This window comes from Panthera tigris, chromosome A1, assembly GCF_018350195.1.
Source record: "Panthera tigris isolate Pti1 chromosome A1, P.tigris_Pti1_mat1.1, whole genome shotgun sequence".
In the NCBI taxonomy this organism is placed as follows: Eukaryota; Metazoa; Chordata; class Mammalia; order Carnivora; family Felidae; genus Panthera; species Panthera tigris.
The window spans coordinates 176,083,485-176,099,629 of NC_056660.1; the positions used below are offsets into that span (position 1 = coordinate 176,083,485).

At 48.5% G+C, this 16,145-nt stretch overlaps 1 protein-coding gene and 1 long non-coding RNA gene across 3 annotated transcripts in view; one reads left to right on the top strand and one right to left on the bottom strand.

The window, feature by feature from the left end:
- The window catches only part of SH3PXD2B (SH3 and PX domains 2B), a 100,823-nt gene that overhangs the window by 20,271 nt on the left and 64,407 nt on the right, over positions 1 to 16,145 (top strand). The window contains exons 1-2 of one of the 2 annotated variants that reach the window (XM_042992309.1): positions 4,955 to 4,987; positions 13,207 to 13,287. Coding sequence is in view for 1 of the 2 variants with exons in the window: in XM_042992301.1 (XP_042848235.1) it covers positions 13,207 to 13,287 (81 nt within the window). In the remaining variant the exon portion in view is untranslated. Of the gene's footprint in view, positions 1 to 4,954; positions 4,988 to 13,206; positions 13,288 to 16,145 lie in introns of those variants that run through there. The other variant, XM_042992301.1, reaches the window with a different exon arrangement.
- On the bottom strand, positions 1,113 to 3,962 carry LOC122240352. The gene is made up of 3 exons (XR_006219947.1): positions 3,752 to 3,962; positions 2,176 to 2,368; positions 1,113 to 1,632 (listed from the first exon to the last, which is right to left on the bottom strand). It is a non-coding gene; the product is annotated as an uncharacterized LOC122240352 (long non-coding RNA).

Below are 16,145 nucleotides of genomic sequence, written 5' to 3' on the forward strand. Positions count from 1 at the left end.
ATTTTGAAGTCTTGGAACCCCCTGCTGTTGGCAGTGAGGACTGTGGGCAGTGGAAGAGGCCAGGCCCTATCAGAACCTTCACTGATGATTGCCTTGTGGACCCACAAGGTCTGGCAGTCGGGCCTGTAGGCTGCTGGGTTACATCCTTCTTCATATATACAAGAGCTAAAGTGGTGCTGCCTAGTGGAAACCAAGGTAGAGAGACCCAGCCACCTCCCCAGGATCCTGGGGCTCCTTACAGGCCAATTTGGCCACTGGCTTAATCACTCCTAAAGTTCTCCAGACCAGTCATTGTGCAGGAGGCCTGAGCCGGGGCAAGAGGATCCTGTATAGAAATTTGGACACTCTCGTGGAAGTGAAAGAGTCCACAGCTGGCAGGTTGCTGCACCTCTTGGCCCATCCGTATCTTCATTTGTAAAATGGAGGGGTTGATCCAGATTAGGGATGCTGAGCATGCAGCACACATCCTACAATCCCCGTGCCCGTGGCAGACATTGTTAATGGATCACAGAACTCTGTCTTGCTGATGTGCCTTTCTTACAGCCTCTGCAGGAAAACAGCCTCAGTCCCTTCCGCACCACTGGTGCCCTCTCTTTAGATATTTTTTTTTCCATCTCCCAGGTCATTCCAGACTGCCCACCAGCACTGTAGAGCCAGAAGAGGGCTTCCAACTTAAGAAATGTTGTGGGCTCATTGGCCTGTAAACAACAGAACTCCAAACCAAGTGAGAATGGCAGTGGGTTCCACTGAAACAGTACTGCCCTCATTCTCGAGCCTCCTTCTGGCCCCGTCACAGTGTCTGACATATCCACAAACCCCTGTGCTACATATTCTTAATTCAGTATTCTTCAGATTGACTCCATTTTTTTACTTAAATTATTTTTAAAGGTGAGGCTTTCACTGTCTACCATAAATGGAAAACTAGCACTTGCTAGAAATAGAAGGAAACTAAATAAAAAGGAAAAGGAAAAAGCCGTGTGTTCAAGTTGTTCCTGGCTAGTGTTGCCTGCCCTGAGCTGTCCCTTCTTTTCTAAGAAGAGACCAGCAAATGTTGGAGAAAGTGTTAAAAAGCCATTATTGCCAGCCTTCTGAAGGGAGGGGAATGTCAGAGACTAATTTTCCCTCTGTGGGATTCCCTGCAGCTTAGTGCTGAGATCCCGTATCAGCTAGTACCCTCTCGTGTGCCCTGAGCTCCTGTGGACCTTGAGACACAGTGATCTTAGGAAAGACCGTCACTTTGGAAAGCCCTTGGACCAGACCCTCCCCACCCCACCAAATCAAAGCTCTGGCCACTCCAATCCAGATCAAAATGTAATCACTTGGCCATGACTCGTGCAGCAGCCCCACCCCTTCTAATAGTATCAGCTGGGACTTTAAGCTGGGTTCTTTGTCAACCCTAAAAACCCCACTGAATATATATGCAAATATGATGTTGGAGGGTGTTCCCCCGGGTCTCAGAGATTTTATGCACAGGGCAGAAACACCTTCTCATGTTTTCGAGAGTTCATATGATGAAAGCAAGCGTCTGAGATCAGAGCACTCCTGAGGCAGGGCGACAGCTGCTTCATATCATGCTGCCCTGGGGCCGTAGTACTGGGGCCTTTCCAAAAGCTGCAGCCATGGCCGGTGGGTCTGCGGGGAATGGGGGTGACAGTTAACTAGGCTGCTGGGAGCTACCCAGGCGCTTGGCTTGTTTCAGACCAGCCACTGCTCCTGGAGTGTTTCAGGGACCTCTAAGCTTTGTTCTGATTTAAATCTTTATTCATGGACAGATTGGCCCCTTGGCTGTTGTCTCTTGGAAATGGGGTCTAAATTCCTGCATGCTTAATGGGGGCCCTCCAGGCACTGGGAGCCCTCACCCCCTTGGACCAGGGCTGGACCTGCCAGGTGAGGTGAGGGCAGAGGGCTTAGGGAGCACACATTGAATACCCTCCCTGGTGTCCCAGCCATAAGCTGAGATTCCAACCAACACGGGTTCCATTTCTGGAGCTTAGAAAAAAAAACAAAAACAAAAAACCCATTTGATCTTACAATGCCATAAGGTTGGATTTTTATCCCCATTTTTCAAAGAACAAAGAGGCTCAAAGAGGCTGAGGACTTAACCCAACTCATGGTAAGGTCAGGACAAAGGCCCCCTCTGCCAACTCCCAACTTCCTCCCACCCCACACTCTCACCTGTGCCATCGGCTGTGCTAGCACCCGGTGGGTGCTCTGTGATGTGGAAGGATATTCCAGAGGGATGGCCCCAGGACTGAGCCAGGGTAGTGAGAGAAGATGCTGTCCTGGGGCGCAAGGCAAGAAAGTGGGCCACAGACCCTTCTGTCTTCCTAGAATAGTGGCATCCTTTTTTCTGATTATAAAAGAAAATCTGAAAAATATGAGAAAACTTCAAGAACAGAATAAAAAAAAGTCCTACATATTCCTGCCAACCCAAGCAAACCATATATATGATATATGTATCTCACTGGCTTATACACATAACACACACACATTTATATGCCCTACAGTCAATCTGCAGTATTTGTAAATTCCATACTTGGGAATTTGCCTACTTGGTAAAATTGATTCGTAATCCAGCATCAAAACGTACCACAGTTTTGTGGTCGCTTGCAGACGATGGGCATGTGCACAGCAGCAAAAACACACAGTGTGCGTGTTCCCAGCTGAGGTTAGACAGGACGACATTCTGCCCTCTGGTTTCAGCCCTTATACGCTAAACAAGTGTCTTTTTCATAATCTCTTTAGTGCCATTTTTTTTTTGTACTTTTGTTGATTATTTCACCTTTTTTTTTTAATGTTTATTTTTGAGAGACAGAAAGAGAGTGCAAGCGGGGGAGGGGCAGAGAGCGAGGGAGACCCAGAGTCTGAAGTAGGCTCCAGGCTCCGAGCTGTCACCACAGAGCCTGACACAGGACTCGAACCCACAAGCTGTGAGATCATGACCTGAGCTGAAGTCAGACATTTAACCAACTGAGCCACCCAGGCGCCCAGTTATTTCACATTTTAAAATGACCCCATAGTGCTAAAGTGCCGTCTAGCGTTCCTAAGCTCAGAAGGGCTGTGATGTGTCATAGCAGAGAAAATACACGTGTTAGATAAGCTTCATTTAGGCATGAGATATAGTATCACTGGCCCAGAGTTCGGTATTAATGAATTTATAATATACATTAAATAAGGTGTCTTTACACATAAAAAGCCAGGCTATATACTGACTGGTTAATGAAAACGTTGGAACCAGAACCTTCAGGATCCTAATCTTGTAGTTCCCCAGGAGCAGTGGTTCAGTATTTGCTAAATCAGTGTTCACAAAAGACTTTATAGAACATAACTACCGCAAATGATGTATATGCATGCACACACATACGTTTATATACAGTACGTATAACTTTTTCAAGATGGAGATTACATTTTTTTAGCCTGTTCTTTTTACCTAAGATAGTGCCTGAACTTTCTTCTGTACATCATAGAATTCTTTTCGTTGCATAAAAACTCTCTTCTCGCCAAAAGGGGAATTAACTGGAAGGCCCAGGCCCCTGTCGTGTGTCATAGAAGCCATGGGTGGGCAGGCGGGCCCTGGAAGCAGGAACTGAAGCACTGGCAGGAGCCTAGCAGGGCTCTCCCTCTCTCTCCTTTCTGTGCCTTTCCTTCATTTGTCCCTTTCTGCACACTGAGCGCCCTCATAAAGTGTGGAGGTGCTCAGGCTGCAGCCAACCCCCTGGCTGGAGCTGACATGTGGTCTGATTCTAAATACCTGAGAGAGAGAAGCTGATTGGCCCGCCCTGGATCAGTTGTGGTCAGTTGTGGCCATGAGACTGGCAGGACAGGTGGTGCTTCTCAAGTGGGGGGTCCAAGAAGGACTCTCAGCATCTACCAGAGGGCTTTTTTTTTTTTTCTGTCTTCTGAGAGCAGTCTAAGTTGAGAAAAGTAGCTTCTAGAAGCCTCAGAACAGAGTAGTCCTCAGAATCCAGGGGTCCCTGTGGCCAAGGCCACACCCAACACCATCCATGAGCAGATGGGGTTCTTCATCCTTTGTGAGGTACCTCCTGGCAAGGTCAGACTGACCTAGGACTCCTGGAACAGTCTTCACCCCTTGGTAGAGGAGGAAAGGCCAGGGTGGGTAAAGCCTGGCACCAGGCAGGCTCACAGGTATGTGGTGACCCTGCATTTGGGCCAGACACAGAACTCCCCTCCACTGAGGCTGAGGCTCAGGGTGGGGGTAGGAGGTGGCGGGGGCCTTCCCCGCAGACATTCACGGGGAGGGGACAGGGCCCTGACTCATCTGACAGCTAGAAGATGTGTGCCCTGGCTCAGGTGAGCTGGGCCTGTGTTCCCAGGCCACGCAGGGGCCAGTCCTTCTGACCCTCATGGGGCCTGGAGAAGACCGTAGAAGAGGCAGGGCCCTGGAGGGGGTGGAGAGATGGGGGCAGGTGGGCGGGTTGTGGGAGGCGCATCTGTAGAGGCAGTGAGCAGAGACCAGGTCTCCCTCAGCTTTGTGTCCCTGGGTTTAGCTCAGCATGCTAAGGGCAATGGTACCTTCTCTACACCAACCATTTACCGCGTGCAGGCACCATGCTAGGCACTCTGTGTGCACATTCTCGTGTCATCATCACCCCAACTCTGAGGTTGCAACTGTTGTGATCCTCATTTCTTCCAGACAAGAAGCTGAGTCACAGAGAGTTCAAACCACTTTCCCAAGACCACACAGCTAGTTGAGTAGTTGAAAGCAGAGGTGAATCAGGGCCATCTTAACTCCTGAATCCCACAGCCTCCTGGTGGGCTCTCAAAAACAGAAGAACCAGCATGCATCTTCCTGTAGGCCCACAGTCCAGCTGCAGTCCAGCTGCCGGGGTGGAGGCCTGATTCCCTGGTGCAGCAAGGCCATCGGGGTTAGAGGCAACCTGGATCAGAGTCCTCATTTTGAACTGCAGAGCTCGTGACCTCAGGCAGGTCACTGCACTTGTGTGCCTCCGTTGCTGGCTAGGAAAATGTGAGACGTGTTATCCTAACCTGTGGGCTCTGGGGAATTTGGGAGACACCACGGCCCAGCCATGTGCCCAACTCTACCCCAAGCACCCTGGTCATGGTATACCCTGCCCCCACAGCCCTCCCCTCCACCAGTCCATCTCTGTACTGACTTAGAGGAAGTGAAGAAACCCAGCACTTCTGGGCCTGGTGGGAACCCGGGCCTGGGGAGTCTGGGCTTTGTAAGTCACACAGGCCTGACTGCTGAGGTTGAATAAGAAGGGGTTTCCATGGTGGCTAATTCCAGTTTAAGGCCTCCTGTGAGGGAGCGGGAGGAAACCCTTGGGGGCCCTCAGACACCAGTGTGGTCTCTGCTTCCTCATTCCCAGAGGGAAGGAGTCCCGGCTGCTCGGGGAGACTCTCTCTGCTCCAGGCAGACGGGTCGGTGGGAGGGGTTGTGAAGCAGGGCACGGAGCACAGAGGATAGGCGAGCCTGAGGGACCATCTGAGAGACACGGCTGGACCAGGCTCCCTTCCCACAGACCTCAGGCCTGCCTCAGGCAGGCATTGCCACCTGTGAGAGCTTGACCACCTGGCATCTCCGTCTCTTTCTCATTTTTTCATGAAGCATAGATTTTCCACTGTGCTCAGAGCTGGGCATACAGCACCCGGGGAACAAGACAGGCATTGTCTCTTCTGTCAAGAAACTTAGAACCTAGTGGGAAAGCAGACACCTAGCAATTGCAATAAAGCTTAACTGACATGAGGAAACGGTGATGGGGAAACAGGTACCAAAGGAGACATGTAGCAGGGAGAGCCAACCCAGTATTGGTGGGGAAGGAGCAGTCCGAGAGGGCTTTCCGGAAGAAGTAGCATTTGAACGATGCCCTGTTAGCAGACTTCTAGAATAGCCCACATTCGGAATTTGTTTCCTCATGGTGTCATTTAGCTTGTTCCCCATCCTCTTTTGTTTTCTGTAAATTGGAAATTAGGTCAAGAGGCTTGAGATTCAGGTTAAACATTTGGGCGACAGTACTTGACAGAAGATTTTCTTGATTCCACGTTGCATCACCTCGGGGGCCGCGCGGTGCCTGCTTGCCTCTATTGGTAATGCTGGGTTTGGTCACCTGGCTCCAGTTTGACTGCCAGACCTCCATTGAAACGGTACATTTGTCCCCTTGCTGGGAGAGTAATCCGTGGGGTGATCCTTTCACCGTCTGACTACCTGATCAACAGCCTTTCACCCTGTGGTTCCGCTTCCATCCAGAGTGGCTGTGCCATCTTGCTTTCCCACCAATGTGTGAGAGTTCTGGGGACCACACACTTTTGTCAGCATTTGTTTTCAGTAATTTTTTGTTTGTTTTTGTCAGCAATTTTTATTCTAGCCATTCTGATAGGTACGTGGTGAAATCTCATCATGGTTTCGGCGTGCCTTTCTCTGATGGTTAATGATGTCGAGCATCTTCTCATGTATGTCTTTGCATCCATATATTCTCTGTGGTGAAGGGTCTGTTTAAATCTTTTGTCCATCTTGTGATCACGTTGGTTGTTTCCTTACTGTTGAGTTTTGAGAGTTTAAAAAAAAAAAAAACATGCTCTGGATACAAATCCTTTCTTGGATATGCAGTACATGTTTTGAAGGCTGTACCAGGGAGAACATTTCAGTGTCATTTCCAGAGGAACGTGACATGGACTATATAAATCTGCTTTTGTTAAAAATTATTTTTTTAGGGGCACCTGGGTGGCTCAGTCGGTCAAGCGTCTGACTTCGGCTCAGGTCGCAATCTCATGGCTCGTGGGTTCGAGCCCTGCATCAGGCTCTGTGCTGACAGCTCAGACCTAGAGGCCGTTTCAGATTCTGTGCCTCCCTCTCTCTCTGTCCCTGCCCCGCTCACACTCTGTCTCTCTCTCTCTCTCTCTCTCTCTCTCTCTCTCTCTCAAGGGTAAATGAACATTAAAAAAACCTTTTTTAATTATTTTTTTAATTGTGATAAAATATATATGACATATCATTTTACCATTTCAACCGTTTTTTGTTTTGTTTTGTTTTAATTTTTTTTAATTTTTCTTTTTTTAACGGTTATTTATTTTTGAGACAGAGAGAGAGCATGAACGGGGCGGGGCAGAGAGAGAGGGAGACACAGAATGGGAAGCAGGCTCCAGGCTCTGAGCCATCAGCCCAGAGCCCAACGCGGGGCTCGAACTCACAGACCGCGAGATCGTGACCTGAGCTGAAGTCGGACGCTTAACCGACTGAGCCGCCCAGGCGCCCCTCAACCGTTTTTAAGTGTCCCGTTCAGTGGCATTAGGTGCATTCTCTTTGTTGTGCAACTGCTACCACCATCCGTCTCCAGACCTTTTATTTTTTCATTAACACTTATATTGTATTTAACACCATTGAACACTAACTCCCCATTTCCCCACCCCATCCCCTGGCGACCCCCACTCTACTTTCTGTTTCTATGAATTTGACTCCTGTAGGGACCTCCTATAAGTGGGATCGTACGGTATTCGTTTTTTTGTGGCTGGCTGATTTCACTTAGCATAATGTCTTCAGGGATCATTCATGTTATTAGCATGTGTCAGAATGCCCTCCCTTTTTAAGGCTGAGTGATATTCCACTGTATGTATACAACACATTTTGTTCCTCATTTGGCTGTTGTGAATACTGCTGCCATGAAGAAGTCAGCTTTTAATTCCTTCAACGGCAGGCCACGGAGCGTTAACTGGATTTGGGATATAATCTAAAAGTCGTTGGGGCGCCTGGGTGGCTCAGTCGGTGAAGCGTCCAACTTCGGCTCAGGTCATGATCTCGTGGTTTGTGAGTTCAAGCCCCATGTCAGGCTCTGTGCTGAGAGCTCAGAGCCTGGAGCCTGTTTCAGATTCTGTGTCTCCCTCTCTCTCTGACCCTCCCCCGTTCATGCTCTGTCTCTCTCTGTCTCAAAAATGAATAAACGTTAAAAAAAAAAAAATCTAAAAGTCAAGGTCAGATATGTTAGGATTGCTTTGGTTGCAAGTAATACAAACTATAACAGGCTTACACAAGAAAGGGAAGGTTTTGGCTTATGTCCATGAAAAGACCGGGACACTGGGTCCAGGGGTTCAAATGATGTCACAGGATTCAGGCCCTCTCTGTCCCTCTTGGCTGCTTGCTTCTGTGTGGCAGGTGCTTCCCACATGGTTCTCCCAGCTAGCTGTCACAGTAGGGAAGAGGGGCTCTTCCCTGATCGTGCCATCAAAAGTCCCAGAATTGAGTCTCATTGGCCTGGCTTGGGTCATGTGCCCATCCCTGAAGAATTGTGGAGGCCAGGGGTAGACAGTAGTCTGGGACACCCACCCATTCCCTGTCACAAAGACCCAGTGGCAGCAGAGGAGTGATCTTCCAAGGGAAATCAGGTGCTGTTACCAAGAGGAGTAGAGGAGAACCAGAGAAGCAGTAATGTGTCGGACAGCTGCTATGCAGGAAAGACTGTTTGCACACGTCCTGTGTGCCAGGCATCGGGCAAAGCCCCATGTACCTTAGTGATTACAGTGAATCCTCAAGGGAAAGTAGAGAGAAGGACACTGCGGCCAGAGAGGTTGGTGCGTGTGAGTCTCACCCAGCAACAGGGCTGGCATTAGAAGCCAGTGAGTATGCCCTTTCACCCCAAACCCTGGGCAAGACCAAAACCCTGCACTGGGGCAATGCTCGTTAAAAATTAGATGTGTGCCTAAAAATGCAGACATTAAATTGTGTTCACAGGTTGGTTCCACTAAACCAATTAGGCCTGCTGCAGAGTCCTTGTACCATATGTACAGAACTTTAAAAACTATAAACAGGAGATCGAAAATGAATTGTGTAAGCAGAATTTTTTTCCATTTATGGGAATGTTTTTCTTACTGGTTTTCAGAAAACAATGAAACTTTGATGGTCAACCTTTTTTCCCCCCCTTTTTTTTTAGTTTACTCAACGAGCTTTATTTCGATACTCACTTTATTTTTTTTTTAACATTTATTTATTTTCGAGAGACAGAGTGTGAGTGGGGCAGAGACAGAGAGAAAGGGAGACCCAGAATCTGAAGCGGGCTCCAGGCTCTGAGCTGACAACACAGAGCCCGACGCGGTGCTTGAACTCACGGACCGTGAGATCATGGCCTGAGCTGAAGTCGGATGCTTAACTGACTGAGCCACCCAGGCGCCCCTTTTCCCTTGTTTTTTAATCCCCATTAGTATTATTCTTCACACATGGTCATCCAGACTTTGCTTAAGCATCCCCCAGTGACAAGACTTTTGGTATGGTATTCTCTGGGCCTCAATTTACCCATCTGGATGTTGGGCCATTGGATTGGCTGTGTCCCTCTCAGTGACAGAAAAGCCTCCTTAGTGGTGTCCCTGCTCCTCGTCAAACCATTTTTCACACAGCAGCCAGAAGGATACATAGGAAAACTTTTTTTGAAACATACGTTCAATCATGTCACACACACACACACCCCACCCTTTGAAACCCCTTAACAGAATAGAAGCCCATCTCCTCCCTGTGACCTGCAAGCCCCTCATAATGCCGATGGTGCTTGCCTCCCAGCCCCAGCCTCCTTCCTCCCCCGGCTCTGCTTGCCATGACGGCCTTCCTGCACCTCAGACATGTCCTGAACCATCCGGCATCCGCATCCTTATTCATCCTTTTCTTTCTGCCTGGAATACTCTTCTCTCAGTTCTTCTCCCTGCCAGCTCCTTGTCCCTCAGGTCTCCGTTCAAAGCCTGCTTGCCCCAGTGGGCCTTCCCTTCCGGGGACACTCATCCACCCCAGCCTCCCCCATTGTACAATCATACCAGACTTTGGGTCCTTCCTAAGCACTGACTGGAACTTATAATTCATACGTACTTGCTTGTCTGCTGGTCTGTTGCCCATCTTCCCATTTCCCAAGGGCAAGGTCTAGGTCGCTCTTGCTCTTCATTACGTCCCAGCACCCAGAGAGTGCCTAGCACACAAGAGGTGCTTAATAAATGTCATAGAGTGAATGAATGAATGAATGAATGACAAATGGGAGCCATTCAGAATCTCTGTGCCGGAGTCTTGATGAACAGAATGGATGTCTTTTTCATAAAACTGACAACTCTCTGGGTGGCTTTGGAGACAGTTCTTTTTTGTCAGAAAATCACCTTTCCGAGGTGACTCCTAAAGGATGTCTTGACCTGTTCTTTGGCTCCATGAGGTTCCCAGGACCAGGGAGCACCAACAAGGGAGGGGGGGTGGGCCCGGATGCCCAAATCTCTGATGTTGAAATAGCCTGTTTTTATGAACAGGGTGGGACAGGCCCTGGGGAATCAGAGTGCAGGGTACTAAAGTTTCTTGAACTTTTCCTTTCTGCCAGGCAAAGAGCTCAGAGCTTTGCCTCTTATAATCATCGTAACAATGTGTGAGATGGGCTTACTGACCCCATTTTACAGTTAAGGAGGCTGTGGCCCCAAGGTTAGGAAATTGTGTGAGTCTAGAGCCCAGGTTTCTTCCTCTCCATCATGCTTCTTTGAAATAAAATCCATGTTGGATTTGGAGAGGTCATTCGTGGTGGACTTAGCTTGGCACTCAAGGGCACTTCCCCACCTTGTCCTGAATTACCTTTCCATTATTCATTTCTTCTACCTGTGAGACCCTGGTGTTCACACTGGTCCCTGGCTCCAGCCCCCCATGGTTTCTCCACCCTGTTCCATTTTGAATGGAAGTTTCCTTGTAAAGTTTCCACATCGTTCAAAGTGCACCGTGATGACTCCAGGCTTCAGAGAGCTCTCTCCTACCTCCCATCCTGCCTCGGTCAGGACTAGATTACCTATGTCAAAAACCCAACTTAAACTGGCTTCAGAAATAATTCAAGAGGGCAGGTTTGGCCCAAGGTTTCTCGGCTCAGTAAACTTGACAGACCAGGAGTAGATTGAGGTTCAAGCAGAACTGGATCTAACGGTTCGACTGTGTTCCCAGGAACCTGCTGATGTTGGCATCCTTGCAGGCAGTAGTGAGATAGCCTGCAACAGCTCCAGATCTACTGCCTAACAGCCTAGCAACTTCAAAGAAAAGACAGCTTGTCTTTTTTAAGGGTTGGAGCAAAAGAGCCGACTCTTGCTGGCTCTGATTGGCCCAGCACAGGTCACGTGCTCATTTCTCAACCAATCACCATGGATCATGAATGGCACCCACCTCTGTATCTAAGGCACTGTGCTGGGGTGGGGAAGGAGGTTCCCAGGAGAAAAGTCAAAAAAGCTTTGGTGGGAAGAAAAGGGAATCAGTACTGGGCAAAAAATAACAGGCGTGCACTGCCCACAGGTTATTTTCATTTACGTATGTGTTGTCCCTCCAGCCACTCCTCAGCTCATGGCCTCCATCACCGTCGAGCCCATCGTGTTTATACAGCATTTCCGCCTTTCCAAAGAGCTTTCACATACATCCTTTTTAATTGTCCAGGTGGTGTGCGGGGCCACGAGGTACCGCCTCTGACCAGCTGCCACCTCAGTTTGCCCAAATTTGTCATCATATATTATTTTCTGCATGTGCCGTGACTTGTGACAATGATTGGAAACATGGCCTGTGGTTGCCCCCCCATCGTCGATCGCATGAGATCCTTACACTGTCACCCTGAACAGATGCTGTCAGACCAATTTACCAATGAGGAAACACACCTGGAGGGAGAAAATGACTTGGCCCCAGGCCCCTAATTGGTGGCAGTGGCTCGTGAGGCTTAGCTTATGAGAAATATCACAATGCTAAGAGCCATAGGTCTCTGCGACTTCTGACAAAAGGCAAAGTGTTAAGAATGACTGGAAAAATAGCCAGCCCTGTGGCTCTCTGGATTGAGTGGAAAGCAAGAAGTCCCTGCAGTGCTGAAAATAACACTATCTCCCGAGATGAGCAGGGTGTTAATGTTTTCCATTCTTGATTTCACTTAATCCTTTGTATAATTCTCAGAGGTGGGAGTTATACCCATACTGTTGAGGAGGAAGCTGAGGCCCAGAGAAAGCAAGTAACTTCTCCAAAGCCACACAGCATTTCAGCAGCAGAACTTAGATTCAAACCCAGGTCTTTCTGACAGCCCTGTGCTTTACTCCAGAGTCCTGGAGATGGAAGAGCTCCCCGCCCCCACCCCCAACTCTTTCCTTTCATTTAAATCCAAGTTAGTTAACATGTAGTGTAATAATGACTGCAGGAATAGAATGTAGTGATTCATCACTCACCTATCACACCCAGTGCTCGTCCCAACAAGTGTCCTCCTTAATGCCCCTTGTCCCTTTAGCCCATCTTCCCACCCAACACCCTGTCAGCAGTCCTGAGTTTGTTCTCTGTATTTAAGAGCCTCTTATGGTTTGTCTCCCTCCCTGTTTTTATATTACTTAATTTTTTTAACATTTATTTATTTTTGAGAGACAGAGACAGAGCATGAGCAGGGGAGGGGCAGAGAGAGAGGGAGACACAGAATCTGAAGCAGGCTCCAGGCTCCGAGCTGTCAGCACAGAGCCTGACGCGGGGCTGGAACCCACAGACCGTGAGATCATGACCTGAGCCAAAGTCGGACCCTCAACCGACTGAGCCACCCAGGGGCCCCTGTTTTTATATTATTTTTCCTTCCCTTCCCTTATGTTCATCTGTTTTGTGTCTTAAATTCCACAAATGAGTGAAATCATATGGTATTTGTCTTTTTCTGACTGATTGCACTTAGCATAATACCCTCTAGTTCCATCCATGTAGTTGCAAATGGCAAGATTTCATTCTCTTCGATTGCCGAGTAATACTCCATTGTATATATATACCACATCTTCTTCATCCATTCATCCGCCGATGGACATTTGGGCTCTTTCCATACTTTGTATTGTCAATAGCATTGCTATAAACATTGAAGTGCATGTGCCCCTTTGAATCAGCACTCCTGTATCCTTTGGATAAATGCCTAGTAGTGCAATTGCTGGGTCGTAGGGTAGTTCTATTTTTAATTTTTTGAGGAACCTCCATACTGTTTTCCAGAGTGGCTGCACCAGTTTGCCTTCCCACCAGCAGTGCAAAAGGCTTCCTCTTTTTCCGCATCCTGGTCAACATCTCTTGTTGCCTGAGTTGTTCATTTTAGCCATTCTGACAAGGGTGAGGTGGTATCTCATTGTGGTTTTGATTTGTATTTTCCCTGATGAGGAGTGACACTGAGCATCTTTTCACGTGTCTGTTCGCCATCTGGATGTTGGAAGAGATCCCTTGGTGTTAATGCCTGTCTATTCTGTCCCTCTCTATAGGTCTATATCATCCGGGTCACGTGGTCCAGTGGCTCCACAGAGGCCATTTACCGGCGCTACAGCAAGTTCTTTGACCTCCAGGTAAGGATTTGGAGTCTCCAATGGGCTGCAGGGTCGGAAAAGTTTAATTGGACTAACTTTCCATTTTGACTTCAGGGTCTAGATGCTCACCCCACAGCGGACACAGAGTGTTTTTTTTTTTTTTTCCTAGACTTAAAAATGATGTCCATTGTGCTCCCTTGAGCAGCACAGCTACTGAAGTCAGAAGGATACAGAAATTAACATGGTCCCTATACAAGAATGACATGCAAATCTGTGGAGCATACGTTTGAATATCCCAGGAGAAAAAAACCTTCCTGGCTTCAGGCACAGATTGATCCAGGGTTTTCAATGGTACCACCTCACCCAGCTCCTTCCTCTCATCCTGCATTCCTACTTTCAGTGGTGTTGGCTTTATCCTCAGATCCCACGTGGTTACAAAATGCTCTGGGATTATACTCAGCAGGAAAGAGTGAAAGGTCACTTCCCAGAAGTCCCAGCAAACACAGTGTCCTGCACGCCATCCTATCTCTTGACCCCACATGTTCTTTTAGAAGCTTGGGTGATATTAACCACCGACATCTTGGTTGTATGGACCTAATCCATTCCTAAAAATGTTGAATAAAGAATTTTCAGAACCTGTATTTCATTATTTTAAAGGAAGAGGAGATGATAATGTGCTTCTCGCAGGTTTCCCCAGTATCACTAAAACCATCTCAAACGCCTGCATAACAAACTGCCAAGAGTCGTTGTGTAATGTCAACCGAGACTCCTGTTACCTAATTATTAAAATGCAGTGAACTCATTAGTGGTGTTCTGTGTTGACAAAATGCAACAAAATTAAACAGTACCATATGTAAATTATATTTTTCTTCTAGTCTACAGCAGACCTAGAAGTGCACAAAGAGACTATATGGTAACGATGCTAAGACTCTAGCTAAAACAGACTTGGCAGGAGCAGCATGGGGGCCAGGAAAGGGCTGAACCCTGGGGGAAAGGAAGGGAAGATGATGCCCAACACCTATGAATGTGATGAGCTGGAGGCATCGTCCTGTCTGAGAAGGACCAAGATCCACACCCTCTTTGCCAGGTTCAGGGGTGACTTAGGCAGATCCATTATAGCAGATCTTCAGTTCAGAGATTGAAGTTGCTAGACTGACTTTTCACGCACAGAGGGTCTGTGTAGGGACGACCACCTGTATTTTGCTTTCAGAGGCCTCTTGCCTGCCTGACACCTCCAAGAAGGATGAAGGATAAGAGGGGACAGAGAACGGCGACACTCAGGATTGCTGTCCCGGGGATTATGGGAATCCACAGAGCAAAGTGGCCACTGGGCAGCTTAGGCAGGAAGAGAGGAGTGGGGTAGATTTATGGGAGGAGGCAGGTATGTCCCATGGAGCCCCAGAGCAGGAAATGAAGCTGGCCCCACAGGGCCCCAGAACCAGCACCTGATTGGCCCTCAGAGGACCAGCAGCTCCCCAGCCGTCTGTCATTGTGGCCACAGGGTCTCTCCCATCAAGCCTATTTTGTTTAACTGCTAGCTTCTCTGGACCGGCTTCCTCCCCTAGCCCATTGGCCCACATCCCCCAGACAGCACCTCAGTCCCTCACTTTTCCCTGTTGTCAACCCTCTGGAGTTTCTAGGTGCTGAGTCCAGTCTCCAGGAGAGAGAGAATCTGATTGTCCCAAGGGTCCTAAGTGTACCTCCACGCCTGTCAGCTTGGCCAGAGAGGTTGGGGTGTTTGCTCCAGCATCATCTAGAAGAGGAGGTGGGATGAAGACGGGAGTGAGGAGAAGGGCATATGGAAATGTCCATGGCTGCTGTTTTGCAGCCAACAGGGCGGCATACCCACAGCTTTAGACCTTGACCTCTGGGGTTAGAGAGACTGGGTTTAAGTCTCAGCTTCGTGTTTCAGGTCTCAGCTTGGTGTCACCTCTGTATGCTTCTGAGACTCAGTCTCCCCATCTGCATGTTAAAGAATGAAAGAACTTTCCTCATGCATTCGTGGTGATGGTTAATCGAGCTGCGCCTTGCTCAATAAGCACATTAGCTGCCATTAGCTGTCCCTCAGTTCAGAAGGGACTTGCCCGAGGTGACATCATTTCGGAATGCCTGAGCCAGAGCGTGATCACGAGTGTCCCTGGCCCAAAGCCTGTACTCCCTCCACTCTCCTGTTCTGACTCAACTTTCTTGTTTCTACCAGAACTTAAAAGTGAGGTTTTCTTCCCCACTCAGCATAATTGGCAATAATTGGGGGTTTGGTATAGCATAAATAGCTGCCTCAGACTCCCCTCCCTGTTAGTCCAAAGGCAGTGCTTCAGCCAGCCTTAAAGAGGCCCAGATGGGTGGCTGGAGTGGGAAAGTCATAGAATTCCAGAGGGTCCTGCTGTCCTAGAAACAGCCACCCCCCAAAACCCAGAGGAGGAAGCTGGAAGAGGGCAGGGCGGGATCCCACCAGCCAAAGTCAGCTGTTCCCGAGGAGCAGGCAAGGAGGCCGGCCCGTGTGGGGCCGTGACACCCTAAAGTGAGGTGATTTCATGATCCCACACTCCCCTTCCTCCTGTCTGGTGAGTAGCCTTGGCTTTGTCAAAAGTAACTTGGCACAAAAGAGTATGGAGAGGGCCAAGCTTTCGTGGAGAAACAGCTAGGCCAATGTGGCGTAATGGAAAAAGCAGAGGACTCGGTCAGGAGACTTGGGGCCCAGCCACCTGTGCTATGAGGCCTTGGGCACGCCTCTTAACCCCTTTGTGCCTGATTGTCCTCACCAGTAACAAGGTAATGACAAAAGAAACAGCTGGCATTTCTGGAGCACGGACGGCTAAGCATCTAGATATAATGACTCAGTTAATCCTCATATTAAGTTTATTAAATTACATAGATGAAGAATTCTAGGCTCAGAG